The 16216-nt window shown below is 48.8% G+C and overlaps 1 protein-coding gene across 1 annotated transcript; it reads left to right on the top strand.

The window, feature by feature from the left end:
- The first annotated feature begins 825 nt into the window (after positions 1 to 825).
- On the top strand, positions 826 to 9152 carry LOC106731849 (uncharacterized). The gene is made up of 2 exons (XM_075928940.2): positions 826 to 930; positions 1669 to 9152. The coding sequence occupies exon 2, from the start codon at positions 1672 to 1674 to the stop codon at positions 4054 to 4056; it is 2385 nt and encodes a 794-aa protein (XP_075785055.2). The 5' UTR covers positions 826 to 930; positions 1669 to 1671; the 3' UTR covers positions 4057 to 9152.
- Positions 9153 to 16216: the final 7064 nt, after the last annotated feature.

A 16216-nucleotide genomic window follows, 5' to 3' on the forward strand; every position in this document is an offset into this window, starting at 1 on the left:
GGTTAGAAGTGGAAGCTAGACACATTCAGACTGGAAATAAGGCCTGGAATTTTAATGGCGAGAGCGATTAACAACTGGAACAGTTTTTCAAGGACTATGCTGGATTCTCCATCACTGACAATTTATAGTTTTGGGGCAATTCTCTGGCCAGTGTAATAGAGGAGGTCAGACTAAATGATCACAATGGTTCCTTCTGGCCTTGGAATCTAGGCATCTAGATGCAGCCACTTCTGGGGAAGGGCACAAAGGATCTTTATAAAACTAGCTCTTGCCCAGTGGTGCAGTGAAGATACTTGTGCAATCATCATTTGCCAGCATTAGCCACCCCCTTCTGGAGTGGACCAGCTATTTGTACTGGGATCCCTCACCCAAGTCTCAGATACAGCTTCTAGGGTGTACTAGTAGCTTATGGTCTGTCTACACTACAGGACAGTGTTGAATTAAGATACTCAACTTCAGCTACATTAATTGCGTAGCTGAAGTTGAAGTAGCTTAACTTGTACTGTCTACATTGCAGGAAGACAAAGGAAGAAAATGATTCCTTAGACATTCCTTATTCATCATGAAATGAGGGTTACTGGCATCACCAGGAGCACCCCCTCACCTTGAATTAGCTGTCTTAATTCAACCACTAATTTGAACCCTGGAAGATCAACAGTGGCAGCTTTGATCTTCCTCTGTAGTGTAGATGTACCCTTAGAGAGTGTATCAGAGGGGGCTTTTAATGCCTTGAGTGTAAGAACAGGGGAAGGAGGGCAGTGTCTCTGATTGATGTCACCGGAAACCACCCCTGCAGCTGTGCAGGCTGATATGGGAATTGGACTAATGCAGTCAGCACAGTAGGAAAAGCTGCCCTCAGCGCAAACGCTCAGTCCACAGCTGGGAGTGTGGGTGACACTGGAGGGAGAGAAAGTCCAGCAGAGACCTCAGGTGAGTCTAGCTTAGTATCAGTGAGATGCAGCCACATCTTAGGTGGGGCAGCAATTTGTAAAGGGAACTTTGGAGGCAAGACAGTTGCTTATACAGGGATGTGCCACCTCTGGAATGGGGCACACAGGGGCTGGATATACCGAGGGATCTGATGGAAGCAAGGCCAGGGGACACAGGGGGGTTGTGTCTGGAAGTTTTAACTACAAGGGGGGAGGAGGGAAACAGTGACTCATGGATGGCACAACTGCCCCAGATATCAGGAGAGCAGAAGATACAGGATTGGGTGGAAGGGAAATTATAGGGATTGATCCAAACCTTTTGAGATTAGTCCAGCCTGGAGGTGTGGGGGAAACAACTCCTTGGAAGTGGTGCCGATGGCAGGTCCCTGACATTGTTGCAGCATCAGCTGGGTTAGTGTGGATGGTCCCCACTATGACCAGGGTGCAGGTATTGGTTCAGAGTGCCCCAGGGAACTAGAGAACTCATGTTATTAGAGCTAGGACCAGCTCAGGGGACCCAACCCTGGATCCAGCACTAGCTGGGTTACTGTGGATGGGACCATTGTGGGCCCCAGGCAGGTACATCCCCCTGGGAGTTGCCTCTCAGCACTCCAGCCTGAGGGGTCATAAGCCACAGTCCGTGTTCACATGGTCGCTGTAGTGTTGCAGTCTGAACTGGTGAGTGTAGAAATGCCCTGTGATGTCTATGCCCTGAGCCTGCTCTTGACCTCCCCTGCAGACCATGCCGTACCCCACCCCAACCCTCCTTGCCCTCCTGAGCCTGCTCTCCGTGGCTGGCGCTGTGGGTCTGGGGGAGCTGTGCCCGTCTGAGATTAATAAGATCAAGGACCGACTGGAGGTCAACTGCTCCGGGCAGGGGCTCAGAGGAGTGCCTCTTTCCCTGCCCAAGAACACCAGCATCCTGCTGCTCAGCACCAACCACCTGGCATCCGTCTCCACTGCCTCCTTCCAGCACCTCCCTGAGCTGATTGACCTGGATCTGTCATACAACGGGCTGAGCGCACTGCAAACTGGGACCCCCATGCCTTTGCTGCAGGAGCTAATTCTGTCCCACAATGCACTGGAGCTGCTGCCCTCACTACAGGGCCTGCCTGCTCTCACCCACCTGGCCCTGGCTCACAACAATATTACACAGCTGGCGCCAGGGCACTTCCGGGATGTGAAGCTGCTGAAGGAACTGAATCTACGGGGGAACCGGCTGCGGACACTGCCAGAAGAGATCTTTGAGGGCCTGGCTAAATTGCGGGACCTGGATCTGTCCGATAACACCCTGGAGGAGCTGCCACAGGGGCTGTTGGCTGGGCTGGAACTGGAGACGCTGCGACTGTCAGGAAACCAGCTTCGCACTCTGCCCAGTGGCTTCTTCCCAGAGGAGCACATGTTCCCCTATGTCTTCCTGGCAGGGAATCCCTGGCGCTGTGACTGTGACCTGGCCTATCTGCAGGGCTGGATCTCTGATAATGAATTCAGTGTCTACAGGCAGGAGCAGCGGGCAGATAGGCTGCTGACTGAGATCGATCCCCGCAGCCCTGTGTGCGATACGCCCGATAAATACAGAGGGAGCCCCGTCCTCGACTTCCAGCAGACCTGCAGACAAGCAGGGGACGTGGACACCAATGGGGAATTGGAAGAGTTTGAAGATTTGAATACGGCTGAGACAACGATAGAGGAGGGAGACCCTGTGTCCTCCACTATAGCCCCCTCCACCACTCTGCTCCCAACCACTTTTGAGCCCCCCACTATGGCCCCCTCCACCACCCTGCTCCCAACTACACCTGTGCCTGCCACTGCTGCCCCCTCCTCCACTCTGCTCCCAACTACACCTGTGCCTGCCACTACTGCCCCCTCCACCACTCTGCCCCCAACTACACCTGTGCCTGCCACTACTGCCCCCTCCACCACTCTGCCCCCAACTACACCTGTGCCTGCCACTACGGCCCCCCCTACCACCCTACTCCCAACTACACCTGTGCCTGCCACTACGGCCCCCTCTACCACCCTACTCCCAACTACACCTGTGCCTGCCACTACGGCCCCCTCCACCACCCTACTCCCAACTACACCTGTGCCTGCCACTACGGCCCCCTCTACCACCCTACTCCCAACTACACCTGTGCCTGCCACTGCTGCCCCCTCCTCCACTCTGCTCCCAACTACACCTGTGCCTGCCACTGCTGCCCCCTCCTCCACTCTGCTCCCAACTACACCTGTGCCTGCCACTACTGCCCCCTCCACCACTCTGCCCCCAACTACACCTGTGCCTGCCACTACGGCCCCCTCTACCACCCTACTCCCAACTACACCTGTGCCTGCCACTACGGCCCCCTCTACTACCCTGCTTCCAACTACACCTGTGCCTGCCACTACTGCCCCCTCCACCACTCTGCCCCCAACCACCTCTGAGCTCCTCACTACAGCCCCCACCACCAACCTGCCCCCCACTGCCCCAGAATCTGCATCCCCAGCACCCCCTTGGCCCTCAAGCACCCCCATGACTCCCACCACCACTCCTATGCCCTCATCCCCTGTTCATACCAGCCCTCTGCAAATCACCCCCTGCCACCAGCCACCCCGTCTCATGGGGGATCCCCCCCTCTGCACATGCCCCACCCCACCCCTAGTGTTGCCCATGGCTGGGCGTCAGCAGGGGAGGCAGGGCCCACAGTGGGGCCAGTGGGTGCTAGCCCATTGCTGTCTGCTGCACCTGTTGCTCTACCTTGCCTCCTTGCTACTGCTGCTGCTGCCCTCGCTGGCTCTTGTGGGCTGGATGGGCTGGGTATGTCTGAGCTGGTATCGCCCAGCTGCGAGGACCCCGCCAGGGGCAAAGCTAGTGCGGTACCAGCTGCTGAGAAAGGAGGAGCAGGCAATTCCCCCCATGATGCATTTCAGCAACTTCAAGAGCCCCACTGAGCCCCAGACCTTCTGCACCACCAAGGAGCTGCAGATCCACCATGACCCCCCTGTACCCTCCTTCCGACGTGTTACCAAGAGGCTGCTGAGTGTGGTGGGGCTGGGCCCCTGGCGGGCCCCTTCTGCCTACAGCCTAGACAGGGGGGAAGCAGCTATTGGGGCTGTCAGGGTCAGATATGCAACCAGCACCCTCTAAGGGCAAGGGGGCAGGATACCTGAGTTCTAATGCCAGTCCTGGGGAGGAAGGTCCTTTTGGGATAGGACAGGGGGTGCCTCTTGCCAGGACGCCTGGGTTCTAGTTCCAGTTCCATTGCTGTGACCTCACCTGCACCAGGGACAAGACTCCGCCCACTGCTGCAGTAGCTGGGATGCTCCCTTAACCCATGTAGAACCCAGGAGTCCTGACTCCCAGGTATCCCTCCCCCTTCAGACCAATGAGCCCTTCTATCTCCCCAATGCATACATCTGTTTGGGAGGCTAGGTCTGGAAAAATTGTCCAGAAAAGCAGTTTCTTCCCTCCCCCACCAAAATAGGGCAATTTGGGCTTGGCTTCTGGCCTGGCAGAGCCCTGTAGATATTTCCTCTGTTCTATATGGGGTCTCTCGTTGTTCTTATGCTTCACATATCTAGCCTGTCTTGAATCCTGTGGCAGGCAGTTCCATTGGCTGATCACAGAATAAAGATTTTCCCTGGGTGCATTTAAAATAGGTCACGGTTCAAAAACACTGGAGCCGCTTGCAGTTCTTGCCAGAGGTAACTAACAGTGCTTAGTTTATCAATTGGAACTGGCACCTCCTAAATGGCAAAGGCCCCATATCCTATTTCTAGGCGGATCAGAAACAGCAAGCTCTAGAGCAGGGCTACTCAATTTTGAAAGCCCCAGAGGCCACAATAATACTTGCAGCACATGCTGAGGGCTGTAACTTAAGTGAGGTTGCATATAATGCAAATATACATGCAAATATGTGCAAATAGCTTCTTTCACACTGACGGGCATGAACACCAAGTTTAAGCCTTAAGCCATGGTACTGGATCCAAATATGACCAATGTGAGCCAGTCAGCACCTCTCAGGCTCTGTCCACAAGGCTAAGCAGCCAGCACTTCCCACAATGCACCGGCATTCTCGGCACTTCCTTTCAATGCTCACCCCACTTGGGAGATGCCGCGCCATTTTAGAGCATGTTCCCAGAGAAGGCCATGTTCAAAGGATCCCACCTGTGAGCCGCATGTTGAGCCCCGCATGAACCCAAACCAGACCTCAGGCAGCAAACAAATGGGCCGTAGGCCGAATGTTGAGTAGCCCTGCTCTAGAGTGAAAAAATACCCATATCCCAATCCCCACCACCCTGATCTGGCTAGATCCCCACTCTGGGATCATATGAGTGCCAGAGCTGCCTAAAGGGGAAATGTCCCATCTTGCAGCCCTCTGAGACAGCCAATCTGTAGCTGGATTGGAACTGGTGTCCTCCAGAAAAAAAGGACCCTGTGTCCTACTCCCAACCCCTCTCAGCTTGCAAATCACTTGCTCTAAGGCTAGATCAAAGCTGGCATCCCCTAGAAAGGAAAGTCTCTGTGATACACTCGCCAGTGCCCTGAGCCAGACAGTCTGATGGGAGCTAAGATTAGTGCCCTGTAGAGAGGAAATCTTCCAGATGCACTAAACTGGGACTGGAGCAGTTTCTAATTTCTATTTCTTCTGTAACTAACACACACAAATGAATTCAAACCCCATTTCATATAGGGAGAGCTCAGCCCAGGGTGGATTTTCAAAGAGTCTTAAAGAGAAATTATAGATGGTTTTGTGAAGATGTGAGGAGTGTAATGTTTTCCTTTGTTTTTCCTGCCTTACAGTTTCAGAGCCAGAATAAATTACAGTCCAGGCTTTTAAGGGGTATTGCTGGGGGATGAGGGTGCTGGATAGGACAAAGATGTCCCTGTCATGGAGACATCAGCCACCTCCCAACAACATCCCTTGCAGCAGCCCTGTGGGCAGCCATCTGAAATAGGCTGTGCATTGATCTGTACATGGAAAATGGTATTTTTCTGTAAAATCCAAGAGGGACATGAAATGACCAGGTGGTGGCACCATAACCTAAGGAATGAGGGTGAAGGACTCAGACCAGCACTCAGTGTGAGAAGTGATTACACTCCAGTCTCCTGGGATGAACCATCGGTAACAGTGACTCTCCCCAGGGAGCCAGTGGCTAAGAAAATTAACAACAGTGGCCCAGTAAAGCATCTGTGAATGACCTGGAGGGTGAACACAATTTGGCATGATTTGAAATATAAATTAATTTATAAAACCCCAAGAGTGTTCTTGGCTAACGTGAGAGGGGGAAAACTGGCCATGTTGAAGAGAACTGATTCCCTTTGTCCGCAATGAACCTTAGGCCTTTAGCATTAGAAAGGGATAGGTGCTGTGGAGCCTGGTTAATGCAGCTGGTAGCTCATGCAACTTTTACTATCAAGCCTGTGGGTTTAAACTCACCCCCAATAGGATGTTCCTTTTCTTTGTTTTGTTAAAGCAGATACAAGCGCCCGCTAAGGAATGGAATTGGATATTTTTTTATTCCACATAATGCAGAGCTATTTCCTATCTATTTTCCTAGGGATTATTCTGGGGGGAAATGGAGAAATCCTCTAAAATATCTTTGTCTATGTTTAAACTACCCCAACCCCAAACTATCTCCTTTTGCCTGGGAGAAAAAGAAAAGCACTGTTCTCTCTCAAAGTGACGTACCACCCTGGGCTCTGTCTGTAGTTTGGAAGTTGTACCATTCTGTGTGTATGTGTTTCAGCCTCTCTTCTAACCTGTGGCATCAGAAGAAAGATTTTTTTTTTACTTTTGTAAATTAAATAAAGGGCTTCTGTGTTTCTAAAGGGAAATGATCATTTCTGTAAAAACCCCCACCATTTTTTAATAAAAGGGAGTGCCATGAAATAACTACATGATGGCATCAAAACATCAGGAAAAGGAAGCAACAGGCTGCCAGTCTGCACATTGATAGTGAAAAGGGATGCACTCAGTTTCTCTTCTCTGTTCTCAGACAGAATCATTTATTTCTCAAAGAGTGAAATGCAATTTTAAACATCTTTCCAGGGCAGAGGAAAGGTTATTCAAGGGTATTTCTCTCAGGGGGCCTCCTGCCTTGAACAGCACTGCTAGTGAAAGGACTGATGCGATGAATAGGTAGCCCATGCTAGGGCAGACTGCTCATGCAGCACCTGCTGATGGAGAAGTGGCTTCAAACCCAGCACAGACACAGGGAGAACAGGTGGCTGCTTCACTCTTGTTTTAAGGATCTACACACCTCAAGCAATGTGGGAAATACAGGCCAGTGGCAAGGCATGTGCTTTCAATCTCTACCATCTTCTGAAAATGTTTGTTTTGATTAGCCCAGTGTGGGGGTAATCTGGACACAAATTTCCTACCCCTCAGACCTCTGCTGCACAAGAGCGGGCTTCCCATTCATGTGGGAATGTTCCCTTCTTCTCCAAGACAGTACTTTGTGCTCATGCCTACTGGTGACTGAGCACTTTATGAATTAGACCTAAAATGTCCCTCTATGTAAACCTTACTCTGTTGAGCTCTGGTCCAGAGCTAGAGCCACCTTCCCCTGCTCTCAGTCTAGTGCCTTTCAGGGAAATTCAGACACATTCAAAAGCTGGATTCTTCCACACACCTCACTCTGCTGACACACCTGTATCCTGAGCTGCAGCTGCCAGCTACTCCAGTCCACTGGGCTAGTTGGGAGAACAGGCCAGTCTGGATTTTTTACTTACTGAAGCAAAATAAGGTGGCAGCAAATGTTTTTGGCTGATCAAAGACAATTTCATGACTTCTTAATCTTGGGTTTTTTTTTTTGTTTGTTTTAAAAATACCGGTTTCTCTAAATAACAACATCAAGAGAAATAAACATCCCCGTTTCAGTCCCTGCTGTGAAACGATGCCCTTAATCTCTAACCTCTCTGACACTATCCCTGGCATTGGAGAAACTTGCCAGAGTTTTGCCCTCTTGAGTACAGTTTGAACCACACGCATTGCCCTCAGGACAAACCTCACAGCACAAATCAGCAAAGACTCCATCGCAGCAAAGTCTGGGAGTAACCCAGCCCTGGGCTTGTGTTTGTTGAACAGGTCTGATGTGTACAAATCTGAGCGATCTTGGGAGCTGTGACATGGGGAAGTGGCGAGGTGAGGAGAATAATTATTCCCTCTGAGCAGCTGCAGCAGCTCTGGGGTCACTCCCTGAGACTGACAAAAGTGGGCGTGCTCACAGACCATTGTCAGATATCATCTTTTGGCTGATCAAGAAATAGCATGGCTGGCTAGCTAGGAGCCTCTTAGGGTTTGTGATTTTGACCACCACAATCCCCAGGAGATCTTCTGCCCACTACCTGGTATCAGCAAGAACTCTTCAAATTGGACGATCAGCCCTCAGGGCATGTCTAGATGTAACCCTGAGATTTTCCCTTCCCGCAGGCACATCCTGGAACCGTTAAATTGTTTCTTCCTGCCTCCTCCGCTTTCACTCTCACTTCCCCTTGCTATTGCTGACTGCTGGAGGGAGGGGCACACTCAGAGGCCGATCGGAATCTGGCAGGACTGATGATCCCTGCCACGGGAACAGAACAAGGTGCAGAAGCGCCTCGTGGATCGAGTCTGATTCTCGGGAGGTCCTAGGGAGTCTGTCACCGTGGAGTCGAGCCTGGGTGGAGGAGCTGGGAGGCAGAGTGTGGCATTGTGGGAGCGGGGCCCTGCCCTCAGACGCTAGCTCCTGCTCTGCCCTTGCTCGGAGAGTCGAAGTAACTCTCCTCCCACTGGCAGTGTGGGGCGCTGAGGATTGGGGCAGCAGCTCTGCTAGAGGGAATCCGCCAATTGGAATCGCGCAGCACCCCCGACTTGAAGTGGTTTCCATGATATACAGCACTTACAGTTTGGTTTAGCGGCACCCCCACCATTAAAATTGTTACGGAGCCCCTGAATCTGTGCCCCATGGCAGCGCTTTTCAGTAGCATCAAACATTCAGAGGGGCTGAATCTGCAAGCTTGCGGAGTGTCTGGGCTGGGAGTGTTACTGCTAGTGTCATGATTATGAGGGTTAGCCAGCAGCCTGGGGTTTAAGGGGTTAACTACACCTAGCCAGGTGGAGTGACCAGTAGGAATGTAGGTGGGACTTTCAAACTGGGACAAAGGAATTTGGGTTTTTTCCTTTCCCCTTTTGTCTCTCTGGGTGTGTTCTCTGCAGCTACAGAGAGGGACAAGCATCTCTCTCTCTCTCTCTCTCTCTCTCTCTCTCTCTCTCTCTCTCTCTCTCCAAGACACCATTCTTCATTTTCTGTAAGTAGGGTAAAGTTTAGGTAGTTTCTTTAGGCTTTATTGTTTTAAGGGTTGGGTATGGGATCTGAGGTCTGGCACTGTTTAAAAGATGTTTTGGCTTTTCTTTGTAACTAAGTTCTAGGCCCATGGAGTTTCTCCATGGCTGTGTCTACACTGCACCCCCTTTCCGGAAAAGGGATGCAGATTAGACACTTTGGAATAGGCAAATCCGCGGGGGATTTAAACATCCCCCGCGGCATTTGCATTAACATGGCTGCCGCTTTTTTCCGGCTTGGGGATAAGCCGGAGAAAAGCGCCAGTCTAGACGTGATTCTCCGGAAAATAAGCCCTTTTCTAATCTGTCTAATCTGCATCCCTTTTCCGGAAAGGGGGTGCAGTGTAGACACAGCCCATGAGTATATTTTGTTACCTTCCTATCTAGTCATTATGCTTGCAACAGGAATATTGTTGTAATAATAAAAGTTCTTTCTTTTCTTTTTATTAACCTGGCAGTGGTTAATTGTGTGCCCTGATTTTTATTTTAGGGGTGAGATTTCCCAAATGATCTTTCCCCTGATTTCTTTATCAACATTTGGGTGGTGGCAGCGGAAGTTTTATTCCCAAGATCTAGGTTTTAAGATTTTGGGGGAAGTTTTATACCAAAGCCTGGTAGATAAGGCTTTGGGGTACACTTGCTGGCCCCCACTTCTGCATTTATCATGCCAGAGTGGGGAAGGAGCCATGACAGCTAGTGAAACCGGTAGCTCTGTGGGTGGAACAGGACTCATTTGGCTTGAGCATATTACAAGTTTTATCATGGTTGAATCCAACTGGAGTAGGCTTTCAGAGGGAGCCCAGGCAGAGGCAGCCCAGGTAGTCATGACGGTGCACTCTTCAGTGTGGTACCTGATCACATGCTGTTTATTCCATAGGACTCCTTGCCTCATCCCACACCCAAAGAGAACCAAGTTAAGGCTGTGCGTACAAGCCAGCATTTTGGAGCCTATGTAACAGGCTTGTACAGTGTTTTTTTGTAAGTATTATTATTTGTATTTGAGTAGCGCTCTGAGGAGCCCCAGGAATGGTACAGCTAGGGGCTGTGACACTGATAAGGACACCGCCTCCACAGAACTCACAGGCTAAGTATCCACGTTTTCAGAAGTGGAGAATTTGATTTCAAGACAGTTGGTGGAGTAAAATGAAGTGACCATCCAGACACAGGAAGAAAGAGGGAGCAAACCAGAAAGATAAATAAAAATACAGTGAAAATGGTCAGGACCACAAGGCCCTTTGCTTGACCTCTCTGGCTAAATTTAAGGTTCAGTGCATGGTTTTCATAAAGGGGCTACATGTGCACCTCTTGCAGGAATACCCACCAGGAAATGCAGATGGTTCAGGTGTGCCCTCCTGGTGAACCCTATAAAATTTAAAAATAAATTCAGTGGGGGTGGCAGGGGGCTCCCCGAAAGTGGGGCCAGGAGCACCATTGAGATTTGTTGTGATTACATGATTACTTAAACAATTTCTAACATCTAACAATGGGTAAGGACCCAAATGCACCCCACTCTCTGCAACAGAGTGAGGGAAGGGCTTGTCTATCCTGAGTGGAGCCAAAGAGCTTGGTTATGTGGGAGGGTGGGCAGGGGGCAGTCAGAGAGGGGTCTGTCTGTGCTGAGCAGGGATCTGAGGCTGGTGGCATTTTAGGGTAGAGGAGTGAGGGGAATAGAAGAGAGACTTTTGGGGTTACACCGAGGGGAGTGGGTATTGTGGGAACGGGGATAAATGAGGATGAGGTGGGGAGAAAGTTTGGGGGGGGCTCAGGTGGGGAGGAAGGACACAGGGAAGGCAGGAAAAGGGAATAAGGGAATTTGTGTGCAGCCATCTTGGTCTTGTTAACAAGAGAGCAAGAGTCAGGCTAAGTCTGTGGCCTGACAACACAAGATCTGTAATTAGACGCTGCCTTTGCCTCTTGCCTCCATAGGAAGATAGGGATAGAATGCTGATTCTGGCAGGGACCTTGAGATAAGGAGCATCTGGGTGGAACTAAATAACTGTTAGCCATTGGTGTTTGTAATGGGAAGGAGACTAATTGTTATTGTTATTATATCTAATAGACAGTATATAAACTGCTTCATAATTGCTTGTATTCGAAGATCTGCCTCGGAAGGGGGGGGGATCCCCCCTGTCCGAACCAGTTTTTCCCTTGCTGCAGCTCATAATAAAACTGCCTCTGGCTACTTGTTGCTTAAACACAACACAGAGGGAAGGCTTGTTTTCTTCCACAATTTGGTACCGTGACTCAGATGGCAACGCCCGATTGAAGACAGTGACAGTGGCTGCAGACCGTCCCCCTTCACCCTCATGGCACCAAACAAGAGGTAAGAGACCTTTTGAAATCTCTACTGGGGTGTGGAGGAGGACTGCCTGTAGGGTCGTCTGCTTCTTGTGGGCTCACGCCATCTGAACTTCTTGAATCTGCAACAAGGTCAGACGCAAAGCGGTTCCGGGGAGATTGTTTTGTTACCCCCGAGTAGACCTAAGTTTATGCAGTGCTGGGAACTGCTGTGGTTTTGGTGGTGCCGCCCCGGGAACGGGAAGAAAATTGTATTGCGTCAGGACATAAAGCAGCTAGGTTCATGCAGGGCTAGGAACTGCTGTGGTTCTGGGGGGAAACGTGTTGTTTGCCGCCTCTGGAGGGAACAGTGTTGTTTGCTGCCCCAAATATGGACAAGGTCCATAAAGAGAGATGTATCTAAAAGTAGGAAAATTTCTGTGTGAAAAGCATGCTGAGTGTGAATGTAAGGAGTGGAGTGTGAATGCTGCTGCCTAGGTCTCTGAGAAGTAAACTGATTCCAGCCGCACCAGGGCTCTCCCACGAGGGAGTTCTGAACGCAAAGGGGGTCAGCCGAACCTCGATACCGAGCGGATATGTGACAGAGTGACGACTCCCCTTATTTCATGAGCTGCTGATAAGGTCTGACACTCTAGACCCATCAGACCCCTTCTTTAGAGTGTGTAGATTTAGTTTACCAACTGTCCCTCATAAATAAGCCTGTAACATTGTACATATGATTCTTTTCAGGAAAATAAAAGCTTTTTGCTTGCTAGAACAGTAACTGACCAACCAACACCTTGTGCTAAGGAAAAGCATTATAGCTTCACACATTAAGCCTAATCTGTAGTACAAGAGGGAATCTGAGGCATGCTACTGTTAGGGAGGGCTAGCAGCTCAGAGGTAATTCAAGGGAGTGGAAGGTCACAAGTACCGATGAAGCGCCCTTGTTCTCGGAAAGTTGCAGCTCACTCGCCTATGGAAGTGGTAAGGAACTAGCTGTAACCGGTTCCCCTAGCAGATCTTAGGCAATATTTTAAGTTATAATGGGCCACCCCGACGGGGGTAGAAATGTTTTCTTGTCTTTCAGATCATCAGAAAGTGCCGGTGCCAGCTGAAGAAAAACAACAAACAACAACAAAAAACCATGGTTCTGTGTCATGACAAAAAAGTTTGTGTTCTGTCCAAGTTTGTCTTGTGTGTCTTAATTGTAATACGTATTGCAAATATTGTTGTGTGCAGGATATTGTTTTAATGAAATGATCATTTGAGTAAAGCAGAAGCATTAATTTAAACCAACAAAATTAATAATTAGGCCCAATCAATTGGCAACTCTAAACTTAGTCAATTAGCAACTTTAAAATTCAGTGAAAGGATAATAGTTTAGCAATTGTTTAGGCTAGGAGAATGTTAACAATGTCTCCACAGGTAAAGAAAAAAAGAACTGGAAAGAAGCAAGGAGTGCATCACGTGAACAGAAGGACTGGGAGTGGGGTACCAGCCCTCTCCCCCACCAGATTGGTTTTGCTTTAATGGCTACACAAATTAAATATTTAGCTTCTTCAGATTTGCACACCAACCATAAAAGTGGTTTAGCCAGAGATAATAAGAAACAACATGGGCAAGTAGGACATCAGCATATTTAAGTAAAGATGCCCACAACAATGAGGAAACTAGTAACCTCACCATTGCAATAACAGCTACTTGCCCTGCTACTCATTGGTGCCTGATGCCTCAAAAGGCCTCAAGAATTATGGAATTGCATGGGTTAACAATTAAACATCTGTGAACCATGCTTGGTCCTATAAGAGAAACAGTGACTCTAGTCAACGTAACCTCCTTCAAGTCACATACATAGAACAAATACACGCTAATAGCAATAGAGAATACAAGGCCTTGGGCCACCCCTCATTCACACATAGTTATTTTGTTGTAACAACATGAACACTACGAGGACAAAGAATACACAGTCCTCTGAGTTAAAGTTTGTATGGAATATTGTGAGAAAGAAGCTAAACACTAACATCAGGCCACTGAAGTTAGACCTACTGACTCCCACTGGGGCTTACCACTTAAAGCCCAAACAAAGGTAACCCCTGAGGCATGGCTATCATTTGTTAAACAATGGCCATTGTTAAGGGTATGTCTACACTACCCCCCTAGTTCGAACTAGGGAGGGTAATGTAGTCATTCGGAGTTGCAAATGAAGCCCGGGATTTGAATTTCCCGGGCTTCATTTGCATGATGCCGGCCGGCACCATTTTTAAATGCCGTCTAGTTCGGACCCCGTGCCGCGCGGCTACATGGACTAGCTAGTTTGGATTAGGCTTCCTATTCCGAACTAGCTGTACGCCTCATTCCCGGGCTTCATTTGCAACTCTGAATGACTGCATTACCCCCCTAGTTCGAACTAGGGGGGTAGTGTAGACATACCCTAACTTGCCCTCACTTAGATATTACTAACCAGGTCCTTAAGGACAAAATAGAGCCTCCTGATTGTGCATCATGCCCTGAACAGACCCCTGTCCCAAAAACAGGACAACTGTCACTGGTCCTTACCTTGGTGATTTTCCACACTGGTATAGACCAGCTGTGTGCTAGACTGGCTAATCAAATTGGCAAGTGCCTGATTAGGCAACGACAAGGCTTAGCAGATACAATCGCAGATTAGTTTAGGCCTAGAAACCCTGTCAGCAACACTTATGTAACAGCCCAGAAATTGTATGAGAATCCAGGCTGGTAGATGCAGTAATATCCAGTTCCCGTAAAGGCCTAGACACCAGCCAAGCTAATCAAGTGATCCTAAATAGTTTGAAGGATCTGTCCAGCTCTGTGTCCACTTCACTAGACTTAACCAGATATTTGGACCAGAGACTAATTGGATTGTTAATTAATAGAACTAAATTAAAGAAATTAGAAGGCCAGTATTGAAGAGTAAGATAGCTTTGACCACCCAGCCCTTATGGTGGTGAGTCCCCATCTCTCCCATGCCTACCCATGGGAGTGAAGAAGTAGAGAATCCATGAGGACCCAAAGGCCCACCTAGACAGGCCATAGTATAACCATTTGTTTTTGGCCCCTCTGGGGATTCCTCACTCGGATCAGATCAGAATGGTAACCTCCCTGCCTGTACCAAAGCAAGAGCATATAGATAGAGTCGAAGGCATTGCTTATTCTGAAGGTGTGGGAGCCTCCCTGTACCGAAGGATTGTTGCACCCACTTTGATAAGGAAATTTTATGTACCTGCCCATTTAACATCATGACGAATCTGTCTAGGTTTGATGTGGTTGTCTCAGAGAAACAAAAACATCGAGCTGGTTTTTGTACCTACTGGTGTTTGACTACCCGGACAGATCACTCCATCCTGCCCCTCTACATATCCGTCTGTGTGCATAACAGCCCCTCGCTGGATGATCCTGACCGTTAATGGAATGCGGCTCTATCGTACTTCGGCAGTGATGGGTAACCTAACATGAGATCCTGAGTGGCACGGCGGAAGTAAGTACCTAGAGGAGGGTTTTTATTGGCCCTGCAGGCAAAGATCGAATAGTTGGTGACCAATGCCCAAAGATATATCGGAGCTGGCCGTCTGAGGTACACACAGATAAGGAAACACCGTGGACCATGCCAAACACCTACCTCTGCAGCACTCAACCAGGCAGTAGAAGTCAAACCTATAATCATGGGCAGCGCCAGTAAGGCAACGAAATATCTTAGGGATAGATTTGAATAGTGTTTGCCAAATTATGTGGGAAGTTTCGATTATAACATTTATAATAGTGCTGGTGCTGTACTGGTACTTCCAGAGTAAATTAAAACCCCTTAAATTGTTGTATTTAACCTGGTGGGTTAAGGAGAACCCTAAAGTCAAGAGAAAGGAACTATAGGAGTAAACTGAGGCAGTCCATGGTATCTTGCTGAGAACTGACAAACTCAAATAATTAGGTCAGCCTGAGAAACATACAGTACAGCAGTTACTGTGACCCTGGTTCCCCTGGCAACCACATTCCAGAGGGCCTCACTTTGATAAGGCCAGTACCAAACAACCGCGCGGGATTGTTTTTACGGTTTGCTTTATTCCTAGGAAATAACCTTAGTTCCAAAGGATCTAGCTAGCTTTTAGCTCAGAGAATAGAGACTCTTATGTCCATCAGCAAAAGACTGCTCTAGAAAGACCTTTACCAAGTTTTGCTAACCACCAACACCGCTGTGATGTGCCAAGAACTGACTGTTGGCCAATGCTTCTCATTGCAAAAAGATCCCTCCATCTCGAAATGATCCTACCCCGATTGCTGATAAGCCTCTCTCTTCTGGTCCTGCTTTCCCACCTGCTGGACACCAGAAGAACCAAAATATTACAGGGTGATGTGCTGGTAACCTCTCCCCTGCATGATGCTGAACCACGACTGTTTCAAGAAAAAAAAAGAGGAAAAGTCCTCTCCTCTGACACCGTCAAAGCCCAAAGATTTCTGACTACAAAAAGACATTAAGAACTGACCTTGGTGAAAGAAGCGAAGTATTGTATATTGCCAAGGAAAAACTTGTAGGAGTAGTTTGGGTTTCTCCTTTTGATCTGGACTCTGTGCTTATGGACAGGTACCATCAGCACATACCTGCCCTCCCTAATTTGGGTACTAATTATGATATGTTGTGTTATGTTACTACAATTATAGAACAGCCCCATCATAGAATTATATTAGGGA

The sequence above is a fragment of the Pelodiscus sinensis genome, chromosome 5, assembly GCF_052426305.1.
Source record: "Pelodiscus sinensis isolate ZL-2025 chromosome 5, ASM5242630v1, whole genome shotgun sequence".
Classification (NCBI taxonomy): domain Eukaryota; kingdom Metazoa; phylum Chordata; order Testudines; family Trionychidae; genus Pelodiscus; species Pelodiscus sinensis.

Bases quoted from the DNA above. Each gene is read 5' to 3' on its own strand.
- LOC106731849 (XM_075928940.2), top strand. From the start codon at position 1,672: ATGCCGTACCCCACCCCAACCCTCCTTGCCCTCCTGAGCCTGCTCTCC.